Source organism: Thamnophis elegans, chromosome 2 (assembly GCF_009769535.1).
Source record: "Thamnophis elegans isolate rThaEle1 chromosome 2, rThaEle1.pri, whole genome shotgun sequence".
NCBI classification, from domain to species: Eukaryota; Metazoa; Chordata; class Lepidosauria; order Squamata; family Colubridae; genus Thamnophis; species Thamnophis elegans.
In genome coordinates, this window is record NC_045542.1 from 26,225,961 (window position 1) to 26,245,462 (window position 19,502).

Sequence of the window (19,502 nt, forward strand, 5' to 3'; positions counted from 1 at the left end):
TTCTACAGTTTGATGGATTTGTAATAGCTCCCTGCCCCTATTTTTCTTGGCAGGTACAACCTGTCGATATCACTTCGTGGATGTAAACCGTGGTACATATTCAAAAGTATGTGTGTTTTCCAATCCAAGTTTTCCAGTTCAGTTGATGATTCCAACTGAGTAGCGTATCACTGGAACTTCCCATTTATTAATGGCTTTCCAGCATTCAGCTTTGATTTTAATATTTTGCGGACCCCCCTGATGTATTCCTTTTTCTTTGACTCTTTGACTTTTCCATTCAAGATGTTATCTGCTATTATTATTATGTGGTTAATCTTTGGTGAGATTCACAGCCTTTGGGGCTGGTTGGTAGCTCAACAGCTCAAGTCCTAACCAAGGACCTAGGAAGTGTTAAGGTAACGTGGAGGATATAAGCTGTTCCAAGTAGGGTGGATTTTTGTAGAATCAGAATGTTCAAGTCTGATAAATTTAAAATTTCCAAATAGTGAGGTAGCCCTTTAGGTATTGCTACAAGGGCTCCAATTACAATCAGGACAACACACAATTTTTTTCCACAGTCACTCAACTTCAATTTGCAAGTCCCGGTACTTTGTGATTTTTTTTCTTGCTGTTTATCTTCAATTCGTGCATCTCCAGGTATTGCAATGTCAATGAACCATACTTTTTTCTTTTCAACTATTGTTATGTCAGGTGTGTTGTGGGCCAAGTGCCTGTCAGTCTGAATTCTGAAGTCCCACAAGATCTTGACTTTCTCATTCTCTAAAACCTTCTGAACCTGATGTTCCCAGTGGTTTTTGCTGTACTCAAATCCAAACTTTTGGCACAATTTCCAGTGAATGATCTTAGCAACGTGGTCATGGCATTGTAGGTAGTCTATCCCAGACTTCAAAGCACAGAAGACGAAAAGAGAGAAAAATTGACGGAGATAAGGAGAGAAATCTTGATAGAAGCACTAGCAATAACCAAAGATAAGCTGATGGAAAGAGCAAATGTTGGTTTCAAGCTTTTGTGAGACTACAAAAGGAACAGCATGCTTGCCAAGGGAGGTTTATACAGATTTATTAAGAAGTACCAGAACATTGATGCTACAAATGGCAAGAGATATCAGACCGTACTATTGCTGGAGGGATACAGGTTGATGCAATGAAAATGTATAATAAAATTAAGCAAATTTAGTTTACTAGTAGTATGTATAAAATGAACTGACAATAGCTATAGTTAAATATTATTAATAAGTATACAATACATATAGATATATCAGTTTGATAATATGAAATTTTATATAAAACATATAGGGAGATTAGGAGAGGAGGCTTAAAAGCTTATTTAGAATATGTATAAAGATGTATTGTGATTGGATGATTTTAGGATGATTGAATGGAATGTTATCATATAATCCTATTCTAGATTTTGAATATTATATATAAAAGGACGTAAAAACAATTATAATCAAATTAAGGTTGAGTTATAATAATTGTGATATACATTAATATAGGTGAATTTAAAATATGCAATTTGATATGAAAACAGGTGGTGACTATGGAAGAGATGCATGGAAATACTGTAAAAATCGGACACACTTTCCTACAATTTGTTATGGAAGGTGGGTTTGTTTATTTTTGTTTTGTGTTTGTCCTTGTTCAAAAACAAATAAAAAATGTTTTAAAAAACACGGTGGTGTTCTTTGGGGATGACCTTACAGTAGAATGAAATAGGTATTATAGGGACTCTACACAGCAGTCCATCATTTGTTGAGGTTAGCCTACCATGAGCTGAAGCAGACTGCTGTGTTCGAAGTCACACATAACATAGAAAATGTACTCTGGATATGGAGTAGAAATGTGCCCAGAATGGAAGTTTAATTGAGGATAATATCATCCATTTTGGTCCTCCCAAAATGGTTGTCACATCACGCTGGTAATGGGGCAACCAGATATCTGCTTCTACTGTCTCAAATATCAATCTCATGTGATGTCAAAGGATTTTTGGCAAAAAGTCAAGGATATCCAAGCCATTGCCTAAGGTTGTGTCACAATCACCTGCAACCTGCAAAAGTTGGCCATCAAAGCTATTGTGCTGCTACTTGAGAGTTTTAGTAGGGTGTGAACCAATCATGTTTTGCTGGTTGATACTCTGAATCATGGGAAACATGGGCAATGGGCTCAGTCCTCTATTTTAAAAGATAGGTGAAAACTACTGCACAGTAATTTGGACAAGGCAATTCATTACATGACTGTGTCATTGTGCTCCCCTTGATCCCACTCTGGAAAATGTAAATACAGCAGTTAAAATACTTTTATTTCAGTTTACTTTCAACTAAACTACTTTTAACTTTTGAGCACCTGTCTACCCTAGACGAGTTCAAATTACCAGGACCGGATGGATTACACCCCAGGGTTCTGAAGGAACTGGGAGATGAGATCTCAGTACCATCGAACTCTATCTTTTCAGAGATCCTGGAGCACCGAGGAACTATCAGAGGATTGGGAAAAGAGCTGATGTGGTTCCCATCTTCAAAAAGGGGAAAAAAATAGATCCAGGAAACTATAGACCTATCAGCCTGACCTCAATACCAGGAAAGATTCTGGAAAAGATAATCAAGCAATGAATTAGCGAACACCTAGAAGCAAAAAAAGTAATAGCCAAAAGCCAACATGGGTTTGTCAAAAACAGATCATGCCAGACTAATCTTATTGCATTCTTTGACAAAGTGACAAAATTAGTGGACAGAGGAATGCCGTCGATATAGTTTACTTGGACTTCAGAAGGCATTTGATAAGGTAGTCCATAACCTACTGTTAGATAAAGTAGAAGAATGTGGGTTGGACAGCATCACCACCAGATGGATTTGTAACTGGCTGACCAACCACACTCAACTTGTAGTCCTCAATGGAACTGGCATCTTCATGGAGGGAAGTATGCAGTGGAGTACCCCAAGGCTCTGTTTTGGGCCCAGTACTGTTCAACATCTTCATCATGATTTGGATGAGGGAATAAATGGGGAACTCATCAAATTTGCAGATGACACACAACTGGCAGGAATAGCCAACACTCCAGAAAAACAGCTTAAGATACAGAAGGATCTTGACAAACTTGAACATTGGGCACTATCTAACAAAATGAAATTCAGTGGTGAAAAGAGTAAGGTTCTACATTTAGGCAACAAAAACCAAAATGCACAGGTACAGTATAAGTAGTAACCTTGCTCAATAGTAGTAACTGTGAGAGGGATCTGGAGTCCTAGTGGACAACAATTTAAATATGAGCCAGCAGTGTGCAGCAGCTGCAAAAAAGCCAACACAGTTCTAGGCTACATAAACAGAGGGATAGAATCAAGATCATGTGAAGTGTTAATACCACTTATAATGCCTTGGTAAGGCCACACTTGGAATACTGCATTCATTTTTGGTCACCACGATGTAGAAAAGATGTGGAGGCTCTAGAAAGAGTGCAGAGAAGAGCAACAAAGATGATTAGGGGACTGGAGACTAAAACATATGAAGAACGGTTGCAGGAACTGGGTATGTCTAGTTTAATGAAAAGAAGGACTATGGGGAGACATGATCACAGTGTTCCAATATCTCAGGGGTTGCCACAAAGAGAGGGAGTCAAAACTATTCTGCAAGGCACCTGAGGGTAGAAAAGAAGCAATGGATGGAAACTAATCAAGGAGAGAAGCAATTTAGAACTGAGGAGAAATTTCCTGACTGTTATAACAATTAATCAGTGGAAACAGCTTGCCTCCAGAAGTTGTAAATGCCACAACACTGGAAAGTCTTTAAGAAGATGTTGGATAGCCATTTGTCTGAACGGTATAGGGTTTCCTGCCTAGGCAGGGGGTTGGCTAGAAGACCTCCAAAGTCCCTTCCAACTCTGCTATTGTATTGTATTATGTATGGCATACATTTCGCCAGGACAGTAACTTCATTCTAATGGACATGGTGGCTCAGTGGCTAAGATGCTGAGCTTGTCGATCAGAAAGGTCAGCAGTTTGGTGGTTCGAATCCCTAGCACTGCATAATGGAGTGAGCTCCCTTTACTTGTCCCAGATTCTGCCAACCTAGCAGTTCAAAGGATATAAAAAACGCAAGTAGAAAAATAGGGACCACCTTTGATGGGAAGCTAAGATTGTTCCATGTGTCTTCGGCATTTAGTCATGACAGATGTCTTCAGACAATGCTGGCTCTTCGGCTTTGAAATGGAGATCAGCACTGCCCCCTAGAGTCGGGAACAACTAGCACGTACGTGTGAGGGGAACCTTTACCTTTAACTCCATTCTCTGAATCCGTTCTATATAAGCACGCATGGAAATATGTAGGACAAGAATTTTGTTAATGTTGTTGTTGTGACGGAAGGAGACAACCGTGTACATTTTAATAACTGCTGGATGGCAGCATCCATTTTCTAAAAAAATGTTCAAGGCCAACCATACTTTTATGCGTAAGCAGAGCAATCCTTTACCCAACTACAAGGTAGTCTCTCCCTACCAAAATGAGACTATGGAAACTTTACTCGCCATAAACAATCATAATATTGCAGTGGATGTTGTTCCTCCTCCAAGAAGTTGGTGAGCCTGGCAATTCTTCTCCATCGCAAGCAAATTAAGCCATGCAGGCATGAAGGATTACATGGGAAATGAGCCCTTGTCTGCAGACATTGAGGGAAATGAATGCTGCCTGGGGCAGCCCAGAAGGGAAATATCCTTTTAATAGTGGGGATTTGCCGTAACAAAGTGTGATATAATCCCAGAACAACTTCCTCCTGTTGCCCCAAGGCTGGACTTGGTGGCTCCAAGGCAGTACATGTGCCTTGAAAAAAATAATGCTGGGAAGCAGCAACCGCCCATCATGGAAACCACTCCTCCAAAACCAAAACAAGATACACTTATTCTGAAACAATGAGAAGGACAAAAAAATCACACAAGGTCTTGTGCCTTAAGTACCACCAATTTGAATCATGGGGCTATCCATATTATATAAAGAGCTTGGCATGAAAAAAAAAAAATCAGCATTGCAAATTTGTCACCACGAACAAATAGATAGATAGATACGGTTGACTACATACAGATTTAAACTAGATGGGGCTCTGCACAGATGGAAAAAATTAGTTCTGAGACTGACTTTTTTTTAACATGACATCAAGTTGGTGTAATTTCTTAGTGGTCACATAAATTGCTTTTTGCCACGATGTTGCTGCCCTAACCTGGTTTTCCTTTGGTGGGCCAATTGCCATTGTAATTGAGTCCATCCACGTTCCTGCTGGCATCCTCTTCTTCTCTTTTTGTTGACCTTCCCAATTTGAGGATCTTTCTCCAAAGAGCTAAGATCCTCAAACATGGTGTCCCAAAGTAGGGTAATTTGAGCCTGATCTTTTGTGCTTTGAGTCAGAACTCTGGGAGTTGATTGTTTCATGATCCTTTTGTTTCTTTTCTTGATTGTCAGTGGTATTCTTAGAATTCTTTTCCAATACCAAAATTCAAAAAGCATCAATACTCTTCCCACCCTTCTTCTTCAAAGACCAAAACCACATTTTGCTTCCATAGAGCCACAGGGAATACTTGGCTTGCACTATTTTCATGTTTGCATGAAAATATCTGAATATCTGCCCTACCAAATGCTAATCTGTGATATATATTTCTTGACCACTTGTTCTTTTACTATTGACGGTTGATCCTAAAAGGTGGATGTTAGTTTGTGAATTTTGGTAAAGTGTTCTAAAGGACAAGACCCAACCCAAATCTTCATCCATTTTGTGACTACAGAAGTGTCCTTTTCCCTGTCCTACAATTAATACAATGCAACAATATTTCTTTTCATTCTGCATTCTGCATACAATAATAAGGTATGTAATGAAAAAGGAAAAATACACACTTACAGTATATGTTGTCATGTACCACATAGAGGGCATTTTCTTTAAATACTTCACTTTTCAAAAGTGATTTTGTGTATAAACGTGGAAAAATCACAGCTTTTACATAAGCTGTTATTTAAGTGGTACTGATTTCTCATTTTATGTTAGTGATAATTAGCTTGTTGGGCTTTAGATAACTAGCTTGTTGGGCTTTTTGTGTAAGAGTATACACTGTTTATCAGATAGTGCATACACATGGCACCCCATGGATTCACGTGATGACATAGAGGCAAATACCACCTCTGCTTAGTTTTCAATCAAATAAGAGTATTCGTTAGTCTTCAGACAATTTATCTGAAACACTTCACTTACCTTCAGTCTCACTGAGCATTTGTCAAGGATCAGTTCATGAAAATCAAAAAAGTTCAAAAAAAATATGGTGAAGCTCTAGTGATGAGAACAAATATGATTGGAGTCTGAAGGCTAAACCATGCACTTGTTGGAGGTAGGTATGTCTAGTCTAGGCAAAGAGAAGGACTTGACATGAATCAGTCTTTCAATATTTGAGGGACTGTCACAGAGAGGAGTGGGTCAACCTATTCTTCAAAGCATCTGAGGACAGGACAAGAAGCAATAGATGGAAGATTATTAAAGAGAGGTCCAACCTAGAACTAAGAAGAAATATCCTGACAGTGAGAACAACTAATCACTGGATGACTTGCAACCAGAAGTTGTAGGTGTTCTATCACTAGAGGTTTTTAAGAAGAGACTGGACAAGTATTTGGGGTTGGACAAGAAGATCCCCAAGGTCTCTTCCAACTCCATTATTCGATGACTTCTAATATCAAATCATTATAATGATTACAAATTAAAGCCAGAGAGGTCAGTTACTATGGCTCATCTTTGAAAATATTTTCTTTCAGAAGAACTGGAAAAATCTACTTTCCTTCCCAGATGGTATCAATTATTAGAGTGTCCTCTGTTCAAGTTTCAGTTAGTAACTTTGACTAAAATATGCCAAGGAATTGCTGGGCAATTCTAGAGAACTTGTGGAAATATTTCTTTTGCTTCGATTTGGTTGGCATAGACAGGCTTGGGTGGGTGGGTGGGTGGGTGGGAAGCAAGTGTCACATGTGCTTTAAAATCACACTGTACACAAATTGTGTGCCTTACACATTTCTAAGTGACATCACAATGTAAGAAGGCAGAGCTTGGACTGTGATATCATAATAAAGGTTTCAGCATTTTGGCATCATCAAGATTAGGAAGAGAGGCCTTGTTGGGTTTGTTTGGTCCAATAGGAGCATCAGGGACACTAATTAATGTAGCTTTAAATAGAAGCCTTAAAATTGAAAGCTGGGTAATCCTCGCTCTTGCCTGAGTCAAGGTGCTGAAATGTCAACGTTTCAGAAGGCAAAATGCAAAGGACTTCTCTGAAATCATTTAGCTCAGGCCTAATTGTTCATATGGAAAACAGTTTATTAGGTCACTCAGATCACCCTCAAGAGCCATGCAAGCCAAGCAACATTTTCCATTTAGATTATTTCATCCGCATCACGTTAGCTTTCTTTGAAGTCTTTTATCATTTGCACGTTGGGAAAAAAAAAAGAAAGAAAATGCGCCTGCCTGTTGACTATTTATGCTTCCCAAGGAAAGGAAGCATAATCTTCCTAACCTGATGGTTATTTGTAGCCCACCCAGATCCCAGAAGGTATATAAAGAATAATTCCTGATGTGAGCAGGAAAAGACTTTGCTTCTCTCTTTAGGCCACTTTCTTTTCCTCTTTGGGAGCTCTGTTGGCAGCTCAGCTTTGCTTCAACTGCTTGGGTTCTGCCTTCTTCTTAGCCACCATGAGCCGGCAATGCTGCACCTCTAATCCCTTAATGGGAGACGGAATTATATTTCTAGCGGTGGGCCTCCATGCGGGCAGCAGTGCGTCCTCTTCCTTCCGCCACCTTGAGCATAGCAGGAGATACTCTGGAGCAAACCAGAGTAGTGGGCTGGGCTATGGAGCTGCACCTTTTGGCTACAGTGTTGGGGCCGGTGGGCTTTGGTGCCGGAATCACAAAGAACGGGGATTTAGCAGTCAGAGTTCAGGGACCAACAGCCAGGCTGGAGGAGTGGCAACCAAAGCAGCAGCCATCACAGGCACGAAGCATTCAGCAGCCAAAGTCTTGGGTGCGGGAACAGCCACGGCATGACGCTATCAGTTGGAGGGCTTCAGCTCTCGAAGCCTGGGTGGCAGTATTGGCAGAAGTGGCCTTGGTTTGAATTACGAATGCCGTGGCCGCTTTGGGGAAGGGAGGGGCATCCACACAGGTCCGAGTCAATCCAAATCTGTTGCAGCCTCTGAGGATCCAGATTGATCCAGAGATCTCTCGAGTGAAAGGAGGAGGAGAGGGAGCAGATCAAGACCCTGAACGATAAGTTTGTCTCCTTCATTGATAAGGTGAGAAGAGTGAACGGGTAAGGCTGGTCTCTCGTGTTTTGTTACAAAGCTCTCTTTGGGCCTCTAATTAGAGAATGTTCTTTATACCAGGGGGACTAAACTTGTGCTGAATACAGGTGAGGGTTGCTATGACCGTGCGCCTATCATTCAATTGCAAAAAAATTTTCTTCTTTTGGGAACTTGTGTTGTTTTCCTCCATGGCATCTCCCTTTTCTCCATTTTGTACACAGAAAGAGTAGCACCATCTAAAATGGCCACAGTGCATGCGCTAGGCCTCACCTTCCCCTAATCCATTTACAACTTGCCCTGAATCTAGTATCAAATGATTAAAACTTGCACAAATCTTGACTTATCTGTATATGCAAAAAAAATAGCAATGGACCACTTGTTAGAGAACTTTTTTAAAGCAATGAGCTTTTTGGGGGAGGAAATGCATATGGCTTTGGAGTGATGCACAGTCCTATCTCCGATACATAGGATTTTTGGAGAGTTATTATTATTATTTTTGTATGAGTGTCTTTGAGTTAGTTTTTTGATGGTGACCGCCTTAACCAGTCCCTCCAGTTTTCTTGTCAAGATTTTCAGAAATAGATTGCCATTGCCTCTTTCCTAAGGCTGAGAAAGAGTGACTGGCCCAAGGTCCACTGATTGGTTTCATGCCTAAGGTGCTGCTAGAATTCCCCATCTCCTGGTTTCCAGCCTGGTGCCTTAACTGCTACACCAAATTGGCTCTTATCCATAGATCTGGAGAGTTTCAACTTTTAAAATGTATTTACTATTAAATTGATTTGAATTGTGGCTATACAGGTAGTCCTCGACTTACAACAGTTTGTTTACTGATGGTTCACAGTTACAACATCACTGAAAACATGACTTATGATCATTTGTCACACTTACAAATGTTGTAGTTATCCCCATGGTCACATGATTTATGTTCAGGTACTTGGCAACTAACTCACATTTATGAAGATTGCAGTGTCCTGGAGTCATGTGATCCTCTTTTTGTGACCTTCTGACAAGCAAAATCAATGGGGAAGCCAGATTCACTTAACAACCATGTTATTAACTTAACAACTGTAGTGATTCACTTTAAAAATGTGGCAAGAAAAGTTGTAAAAGGGGCAAAATTCACTTAAGAAATTTCTTACTTAACAACATAAATTTGGGGGCTCGATTGTGGTCATAAGTTGAGGACTACCTGTATTTCTCCTTGTCCTGTCAAGAAGTATTTCTCAACTGCTTTTTAACAGCTTTTGGGTGGATTAATCAAATGCTATACTGGAAACTGCTCTACAATATCTGTTGGGGAGTTATCCTACATTGTGCAACATTTGTTGATGTGTGGACTGCAGTGGACTCATCATCTCATACACACACAGTCCAGAGCAGTTCTACCAATAAAAGGTGTTCAACAGAAAGTCACAGCTAATCCAGCTTTTGTTAGAATCCTGTATACATTAGTTAGGGAGGAAGGCGTTGCTAGCACTGAGTATTGCAAATTGCCGAGTTTTTCCAATGATACATTGGAAATTCTGCCCTTCTCTAATTCATTGCTCCAACTTTTAATTCAATTATTCTCAAGCAACCTGATAATATTTTTAGGAATTGACTTTGCATCACTGATGCTCAAAGCAGTGATGCAAACATTTGGATGTATGCCTTTCTTTCTTTCTTTCTTTCTTCTTTTCTTCTTTCTTCTTTCTTTCTTTTCTTTCCTTTCTGTCTTCTTCCCTCCCTCCCTCCCTCCCTCCTCCTTTCTTCCCTTCCCTTCCCTTTCCCTTCCCTCCTTTATTTCTTTCTTTCTTTGATAGCCCATTTCAATCCTCTAGATCAGGGGTATCAAACTCATGTTGTCATGACGTAGCATCACGACTTCCCCCCTTCACTAAATCGGGTGTGGGCGTGGCCAGCACAAGACACATCCGGCCCGGGGCCACAAGTTTGACACCCTTACTCTAGATCTTCCAAGACATGATGCCTAGTTTTTTCCAAGACAATAATATCACAACAGGAGGAAGAACAATCCTTCTTTCAGTCCAAAAGTAGCTCCTTTACCTTCTCATGTAATAGATCCTAAGAATCTGTTGATAGCCTGAAATGGTAGAAGAGCATCTAGACACTTCCCTCACTACAGGTCAAGCACTTGGAGCAACAGAATAAGCTTCTGGAAACCAAATGGAACTGCCTGCAGCAGCAGGAGCCCGTGGAAAGGGCCAATATTCAGCCCCTCTTTGAAAATTACACCACGTCCTTGAAGCAGCACCTGCAGCGGCTGCTGAATGAGCGGGAACAGCTGCAATTGGAGCAGTCAAAATTCCAGGATATGGTTGAAGAATTCAAATGCAGGTAATCAGCGAGAGGCTGGAGCAGGTGGGATGAAGGGAAGGTTCCCAAGGCTCACCCATGTCAAAACGTAGTTGGGGTTGAAAATATGGAATTGGGTTCTCTCTTCAACATGGATCTGCCTTTTTGTTCTGTAGAAGTAAGCATAGGCATGCTACCCATGGTCAGGTGAGCTCTGCCCTTTGTAGATAGCTGTGGGAGCACAGAGCTCCTGGCTGAATATAGATCTTCTTATTCTTCCCACTCTGGAGAGGGACCTCATTATCCATTATAGCACAACATCTATTATCTCCTGCATTATTTCTAATCTCTTTAAAAGCAGAAGTCCATAACCTGGGGCCCAGAGCAATATGTGCCCTCCAAAAACTTGAGCAGGGTTCTCAGCTTCCCTCCCCAAATTGCCACCTGCTTATAATTGCTAATGCGACAGAAGACGTTAATTGGCTCCCTGCCCTGGGAATTGGGAGGGGCAATCCTATCCAATGTGCCCAATCGGGTTAATTTAATTAAGTGCTAAATTAATAATTTAAATTAATAATTTAAAGGAAAAGGAATCTAAGTTAAGTTGTGTTGGCTTGATTTATTTAGTTAGTTATAAAATTTATTCTCTTAGGTTTTTTTTTTTGTCAAAGTCCCATTGACTTAGGGTGACTCAGGGCACACCTTAACCAAGGGTGTCAAAGTCATTTAATTGAGGGGCCGCATCAGGGTTGTGTTTGACCTCAGGGGGCCGGGGTGGACATGTCTGGGGTGAGCATGGTCAGCTCACATCACTCATGTCAGGGGTGCCTGTGGTGACCTGAGCGCTCTGCCAGAGAAAACAGGCTCCCGAGCTCAGTTTTCGGCTGTGATTGCTTCCTGTAACCCCCTGCCAGTGAAAATGGAGCTCAGGAGGGCCACGTGTGGCCTTGTGAGCTCCATTTTCACTGGCAGAAATGCTGTGGGTCAGTCCTTTGCTATTTCCAGGGCAGCCCCGCGGGCCAGATCTAAGCACTCTATGGGCCAGATCCGCCCCCCGGGCCTTGAGTTTGACATCCCTGCCTTAGCCTAACCAACCAAAGTCTAACCAACCAAAGAAAAGTGATAAAGTCTGGCTGTAGAGCAGACTTGGGCAGCTTTAAACATTATTGCACATTTTGCATCACTCTCTTTCATGCAGAAAAGGTTGGGGTGGAGCACTGCTGGAGGTCCTACCAAGATTCCCAGCTTTTGAGGAACAAAGTTTTACCTTTCTTTTCCCCAAACATGCTATGTGTGTCCTAGTGTCTCCTCTTCCTTCTTCAAATCTGGAAACTGTTTGTAGACCTCTTATTAGATGGATAAACGCTTGCTGAAGTCTGTCCTTTTAAAATAATTGAGATTCTTTGAGATAATTCATTATCTGTACGATAGCCAAGTGGATCCTAATCCAGCCAATGAAACTTCTCCCCTCATTCTGCTCCAGCCATCAAGGTCACGAGGCAAGAGCTTTGAGCTCACACTCTGCCCCCCCTCACCCAATCCTAGATTCACTCACACAAAGTATTGCAATTCAATTGTTTTGTGTGTATCTTGTGCGCATGTTTGCTTGTTCAAGCTCTTAGATATCTCCTTTTTTTTCCCACCTCAAGGTATGAAGAAGAAATCAACCACCGGCTGAGTGCAGAAAATAATTTTGTGCTGCTAAAAAAGGTTAGATATTTCTGGTTCTCAAAAAAAGTGTAATTAAAATGATTCAACCCTCACCCAATATGTGAGCAGTAGAAATGCTTGGGATGTAGGTTTATTGAAATAAAAATAAAGGCCTGTGAAATTTACTTGAGGTCAATATGAGCCCTTTGCAGCATTTTAGACAGGTGCAAATTGATTTAATTAATTAATTAATTAATTCCATAGATTTCAGTGTTCTTCAGTCTTTAATCCCTGGTAGCATATAGAGTGGAAGTCAGTAGACTTGCTCTTTTCCTATCCCTCCCAGCTTGTTCCTTGTTGATGGTGACATGCATGTCAATTTGAGAGATCATTAGAAGAGGAGAAATGGGACAAACAACCCAAGCTCCTTTACTAGTGTTCAATTTTTCAGTGCTTGGATATCATGCTTGTTTTCTTCATGATAGGCCCCAGGCTGGCAAAAGCATTTCCAATAAAGCAGTTTGCTTAGAGAGATGCCCATCTACTGCAAGAGAAAACCATCTAGTCCAAGGGTGTCAAATTGCATTTCTTTGAGAGGTGAATCAGCATTGTAATTCTCCTCCTCAAGGGGGGGGGGGAGAGATGGGACGGGAGCCTCCTGCAGCACTCTGCCAGCCAAAACTGGGTGTGCGGAGGCCGTGCATGCTCCCTGCACCCTGTTTTAGCAATAGCAGTTAGACTTATATACCGCTTCATAGGGCTTTCAGCCCTCTCTAAGCGGTTTACAGAGTCAGCATATCGCCCCCACAATCCGGGTCCTCATTTTACCCACCTTGGAAGGATGGAAGGCTGAGTCAACCCTGAGCCGGTGAGATTTAAACCGCCGAGCTGCAGAACTGCAGTCAGCTGAAGTAGCCTGCAGTGCTGCATTTAACCACTGCGCCACCTCACCTCAGGTTTTGCCTGGCAGAGTGCTGCAGGAGGCCATCCAGGCTAAAAACGGGGATTTCGATGGCCATGTGCAGTCCCCCTGTGGCCCATTTTTGCGAGCAGAGGCACCATGAGGCAGTCCTTTGCTATTTCCAGGCCAGGCCAGGCTAGATTTAAGCACCCCATGAGCCAGATCTGGCCCGCAGGCCTAGAGTTTGACACCCCTGATCTAGCCAATGCTTATTAAGAGGCTTAATGGGACTAATTGTCCAGTATATTGAGAGGGGACCAGACTAGGAAAAATGCTTTATAGGACAATAATAATGAAAAACTGGAGCTCGATTTGATCCTCAACCATATCAATGTCATGAGTGAAGAAAGTGGAAAAAATCTTTAGGAGACACATAATAAAATATTTTGAAAAATAAGTTTTGCTCTGTTAAGATAAATGGTACTTTCTGTCATGCTTTTCAGGATGTGGATGTTGCGTATAGCAATAAAGTTGACCTAGAAGTAAAAGTGGAATCCCTCAGACAGGAGCTCAACTTCATCCGATGTGTCTTCGAAGCTGTAAGGATCCCCACATACGTGGTTTATTCTTTCTGCAGTGAAAAGATTCATGATCTCTGCTTCCCTGGGGTTACTTTCTTTCATTTTACTTTCTATCAGGAATTGGCCAAAAGAAAGAGGAGAATTGGATTTGTTTTTCATAACCCAGGGCAGAGAGGTGAAAAAAGATCCAACTCGCTTCCAAGTAGTTAGTATTAGAAGAATCCAGGGAAGAGAAAGGATTTAGTTTTAGTGGGTCCATTGAACACATTACAGGTGATCCCCTTGAAGAGTTCACTGGATACTTAAAGTAGGAGTATCATTATTGACTACCACAAATAATGCAAGGTTTTAATTATAAACCAAGTTCATATACCCTGTTTCCCCAAAAATAAGACCTCCATGGATAATAAGCCCAATCAGGCTTTTGAGCACATGAGCTGAAATAAGCTTTCCCCTGAAAATAAGACCTCCCCAAAAATATTGCAACACAGCATCAGCCATGAGGTGACCATGCTCGCCACCTCCTGCACCTCAAAAATAATAAGACCTCCCCAAAAATAAGGCGAAGGGCTTATTTCAGGGGTCAAAAGAAATAAGACCCTGTCTTATTTTCAGAGGAATACCGTATACAGTTCAAGAATTTACAGATATCTGCATCAGAGGACAGGTAAAGCAGAATAGGATATTATTTTGCTGGAATCTTTCCAGGCTCATCAGGCCCTATAATTATGAGAGTGATGTGACCACCTCAGGTGATATTTTATGAAAGGACCAAGGAGGCTCCTGGATGTTCTTTCTGAACATCGTGACTGCTCCTCCAAGTTAAATAATATAGTTATGGAAACCTTACAGTCTGACATGGCCCCTGAAACTTTTCTGCAACTATTGTTGAAATAGGTTGCATGTACTGCAAATCAAACCATTGATGAATGGTGCTACAGGGTTCTCCAGGGGAAGGAGCTAAAATGATGAGGGGAAATGCTGTAATTGACAAATGGATCACTTGCCCAAAGGAGAAGATGTGAAGCTTTCTAACGTGTCTTCTTCTATTGGGATAGGAGTTTCCTGCATTATTCAGAAGTACTTTCAACCTCTCTTGCAACTTCTTCTTGGCAGGAAATAGAAAGCTTACAGGCAGCAAATGAAGAAACCAGTGTCATTGTGTCAATGGACAACAGTCGAGTCCTTGACATGGAGGGAATAATTCATTCAGTGAGATCTCAGTATGAAGAAATTGCCCAGAAGAGCAAGGATGAGGTCAATGCTCTGTATGAAAACAAGGTAGGCTTGGCTTAGCTTACTTTCCCTAGAGGGAAATGAGTGTTTTTATTGAAGTTAGTAGAAACCAAAGTTATAAAGCCACAACAAACATAAAAGAATAGGACCTCTCCTGTATTTCAGTATAAAGAGCTGCAGAACACGTGGGGACATTATTGCAACAATCTCAACAGTGGCCGTCACGAAATCCAAGACCTTACCCGCATGGTTCAGAGATGCAAAAGTGAAGTGGAGAGTACCAAAAAACAGGTAAAAGAAGCTGATCTAAGTCTGGACTCTGCCAGATGCTATTGAACAACTCCTACCTGTCTTCCACCAGTAGGGTTGATGTGAAGGCAAGAAAAGTCCAACATCTGAAGGCTCATCCATTATCCACCTCTGCATTAAATGCACAGGGAACAAAGTACACTTTACAAAGATGTCAGAAATATATAAAACATTTGACAGTTTTGATTTTAATCTGGAATTGAGCACATATATAAGAACTAAGGACATGATCAAATCCTGATCCTGAGAAAGGAAGATAGCAGCATGGGCAGCACAGGCAGTTATGGATGCCCCTAGAAAGGTACATGCCACTGCTCCATGAGCTATATTAGTTGCCAGTTTCTTTCCAGTTCCAATTCAAGGTGCTGATTTTGACCTTTAAAGCGCTACATTGGCAGGAGGGCAAGTTGTTTGAAAGGCTGCCTCTCCCCAGTTACATCTACCCTTCCCATCGGGTCCAGCAGGAGGGGCATTTTATAGGTTCCATATGCTAAGGAGCTGCATCCAATGGGAGCTCTTTTGCCATGACACCTGCCCTCTGGAACATCCCCCCCCAATGTTGGTATTATTTATTTATTTATTTATTTATTTATTTATTTATTTATTTATTTATTTATTTACATTTCATATTTTTAAACTGCCCATCTCCCCTCAAATATTAAGTCCAATCCTACTGACCTTTTGTAAATCTGCTTTTAGCAGATCTTGGGATCCTTTGGTAACAGGAAGGCCATAAGTTTGGTTTCATTATGCATCCTCCCATTATGATCTTCTTTATATGATTGTTTTAATTAGTTAGTTTTATTGAATGCCATGAGAGACATACTTGTAGATGGTATGCTGTATAAATCTGATGAACAAGTAAATGTGAATTTAGTGGGAATTTTTTGCAGTTTGAATTTTATGGATTAAGTATACAGAACTGGTTATCTCATTAGATCTCCCATCAAGTTCTTATTTAGGCTCATTCCTGCTTGGCTTCCAAGTTCAGACAAGATTGGTTTTGTCTGAATAGTATGGCTATAGAATTAAGAATTTAACAGACATTTTAATCATTCTAAAATGGGATGCAAAACCTAGAGCTGTGATGGCAAACCAATGGCACACATGCCCAAAGTTACTTGTTGCCTGGCAAACGCGGTGTTGCCCATACTTCTTCCGGGTTTCTGGAGCGCATGCATGCACGATGACCAGATGGCCTTCATGTATGCGGCAGTGGCGGAAACTGGAAGAGCTGGTCTTCCATTTTCCAGCATGGGTATGCGTGCTGGCCAGCTGATCATCACGAGTGCATGCTCACCAGTAAATGGAAGACTAGCTGGCCAGTGCGCTGGAAACTGAAAGTACATTTCCTGGTGTGCGCATGGCCCCTGGGCAGCTCCTATTCCGGGTTGCGGGCCAGATGAGTGCGCTCCCTTTTAGAGACTATCATTTTTAAATGTGATCCCCAAAATCTTTTCAAACTACTGAATCTTTTTTTAATATGCAGAAAAGACAAATGACATGGGGAGAGATTAAATATATAAATTAAATTCCCTTCAAACAAATTTGACTTATCCTGTCCTTTTCTTCTTGGGGTACCATCTAAAGACTACATTTGTCCTCATCCCCAGAAGAATTGATAGCACATCAAAGATCATTGAAATTCAGGCATCCGATTGATGGATTTAGAAGCCATGCTTTCTTATTCCCTACCCCCAGTCATTTTGTGCCTCTGTGTTTAACCCCCCCCCCACCCCCAGTTCTGTCCTCTCCACTTCCCCCCGAGGAAGCTCAAGTTCTCCCAAGTTCATTCTTTTTGTTTTTGCTCTGGCTCTTTTCAAGATTGATGCCTTACAGACATCTATTGCTGACAATGAGCAGCGGGGAGAGAGTGCTTTGAAAGATGCCAAGTTAAAGCTAATTGAGGTGGAGAACAACCTGCAGAGCTCAAAAGATGAACTGGCTCGCCTGCTGAGAGATTACCAGAACTTGCTGAATCTCAAGCTTCCCCTGGATATTGAGATTGCGATGTATAAGTCACTTCTGGAGGGAGAAGAGAACAGGTAAGTGGGTTAAAAAAAAAAATCAAACGGCAAAAAAACAACCCAAACCATGCTGCTACAGATTGTTAATAGCACTATTGTAATAGCACTTAGACTTATATACCACTTCACAGTGCTTTACAGCCCTTTTTGAGCAGTTTCCAGAGTCAGCCTATTTTCCCAACAATCTGGGTCCTCATTTTATCCACCTCGGAAGGATGGAAGGCTGAGTCAACCTTGAGCCTGGTGAGATTCGAACTGCCGAACTGCAGGCAGCTGGCAGCCAGCAGAAGTAGTCTGCAGTACTGCACTCTAACCACTGTGTCGCCGTGGCTCTAATGTGCTTGTGGGAAGGTCACCTGGTCTTATTTCAGGACTGCAATATGCTATAATAAAAAAAAAATACTGAATGAACCAGTTGATACTTCAAGTATAGAGAGAGCTGCTATTTAAATGTCTTTTCATTGTTTATGGCCAATTCTTCATTTTTAATAAGTTCTAGATTGTGGTCAGAGGGGATAAAAAAACACAGGGCAAATACAGCTAATTTGAACCTACCAGCTGTCCTAAAGGATCACAATTCAAAAATAAGCTGGGAAAATATTTTAACATTTGAAACTCCATCAGCCTTCTCCTTTGTGGGTGATGGGTGATATTTGGGATACAGAACTAGCTTTTTGGAACATTAATAATTATTCATTCTCTTTTCTCCACAGGATATCTAATGCTCCTCCAGTTAACATATGTAAGTAGCTTTGAAAAGCATATGTGTATTGCCATGAACATTTGCCTAATGCCCTTGATACATATCCCTGGATTACAAAAAAAAATGTTAATTCAGCATTGCTCCTCCCCCCCCACCCTATTCTTATAGCTGTTGTAGGTTCTTCCAACATCCCTCTAGCTGGTGGACGTTCTTATGGTGGGACAATTGGAAGGAGACAAGGTTACACCCAACGAAACATCAACAGCAGTGGAAGATCCAGCTCTAGAAGTGGAGACCAAAGCAGCAAACCTGCACTTACTCCTAGGAGTGGAGACAGCCTTTCTAAATCCCCCATAAGTTCTGGGTTTGGACAAAGTGGTAGCCCTACTCCTTCTAAGAGTTCTGATTCAGCAAGTGTGGGAAGTCCTGGAAGCGGATTGTATGGTTCTAAGAGTAGAGGATACAGCAGCAAAAACACCACACATATTTCCGCAACTACCGGGGTTTGTAGCAAAGGTGGTTCCGGAGGGATCTCTGTGAGTGGCAGCTATAACATCCAGAGCAGTGGAGGATACTCTGGGGATGATTACAGCAGTCATTATTAGAACATGGCACAAATGACATCTCATCATTCTCCATCTCTTTGTGAGCAAAATCATAACAAACTCTAAAAATTAAACAAGGGAGGGAAAATTTCACTAAACTTCTGCAGGGGGAAGTTTTCCAGTAAATTCCCCATGTAAAAATAATCATTTGCTGGGATAGTGGTATGGCTTTTCCAGGTTGCTTCTAAAGCTCTTTGTTCCTGTCACTGCAGGGGATGGGATTAGTAATTGCATTGATAACATCACCACCACCCCCTTCTTTTTTTTTTCAAATTCCACAAAGCCCTGAATATTGAATGTGTTTATGTTTGTGTGATGTATACAGCAGAACCTCTGGTCACTAACGCTTCTGACCACAACCAAATCGGGTTCCAACCAAAGAAACTTGGCCAGTTTCCCCTTCCGTGCCATTTTTTGGCAGGCTAAGTGCCAAATTTCCAATTAGGTTCAGGTCATGACCAAATCGGGTTGCAACCAAAGTTATGGAACGAATTATGGTCATGACCAGAGTTTCTACTGTATCTAGAATGGAAAGAGGTCAGTTGGCCATGTTAGGAAAAACATGGGTAGAAACAGGAATGAGGAAGGAAAAGGAAGACATTCCATACTAATAGAATTTTTCAGCAGATATTTTAAAGGATTAATCCCAGAGCAGCAGGTGTTTTCCACTAATATTCCCTATTTATTTGAAGACGCCTCATTTAATCACTCCCCTGCCCTCAAATGAAAAAAAAAACAGCTTAGCACAGAAGCCCAATATTCCTTTGATAGTATATTCCCACAATTCCTAAGACAGCAGTTCTGGTCTTTCAAATATATGAGCTTTTTACAGAACTATATGTTACATTTCTCTGTTATAACACAGTAGGTACTTTCATAGGAGTTG

At 41.3% G+C, this 19,502-nt stretch overlaps 1 protein-coding gene across 1 annotated transcript; it reads left to right on the forward strand.

Annotated features, from left to right (window-relative positions):
• The first annotated feature begins 6,340 nt into the window (after nucleotides 1–6,340).
• On the forward strand, nucleotides 6,341–18,616 carry LOC116504410 (keratin, type II cytoskeletal 8-like). The gene is given in 12 exon segments (XM_032211407.1): nucleotides 6,341–6,355; nucleotides 8,062–8,169; nucleotides 8,171–8,236; nucleotides 8,238–8,300; nucleotides 10,435–10,646; nucleotides 12,254–12,314; nucleotides 13,659–13,754; nucleotides 14,853–15,017; nucleotides 15,138–15,263; nucleotides 17,106–17,326; nucleotides 18,022–18,050; nucleotides 18,180–18,616. Coding segments are annotated over 12 exon segments (1,599 nt in total).
• Nucleotides 18,617–19,502: the final 886 nt, after the last annotated feature.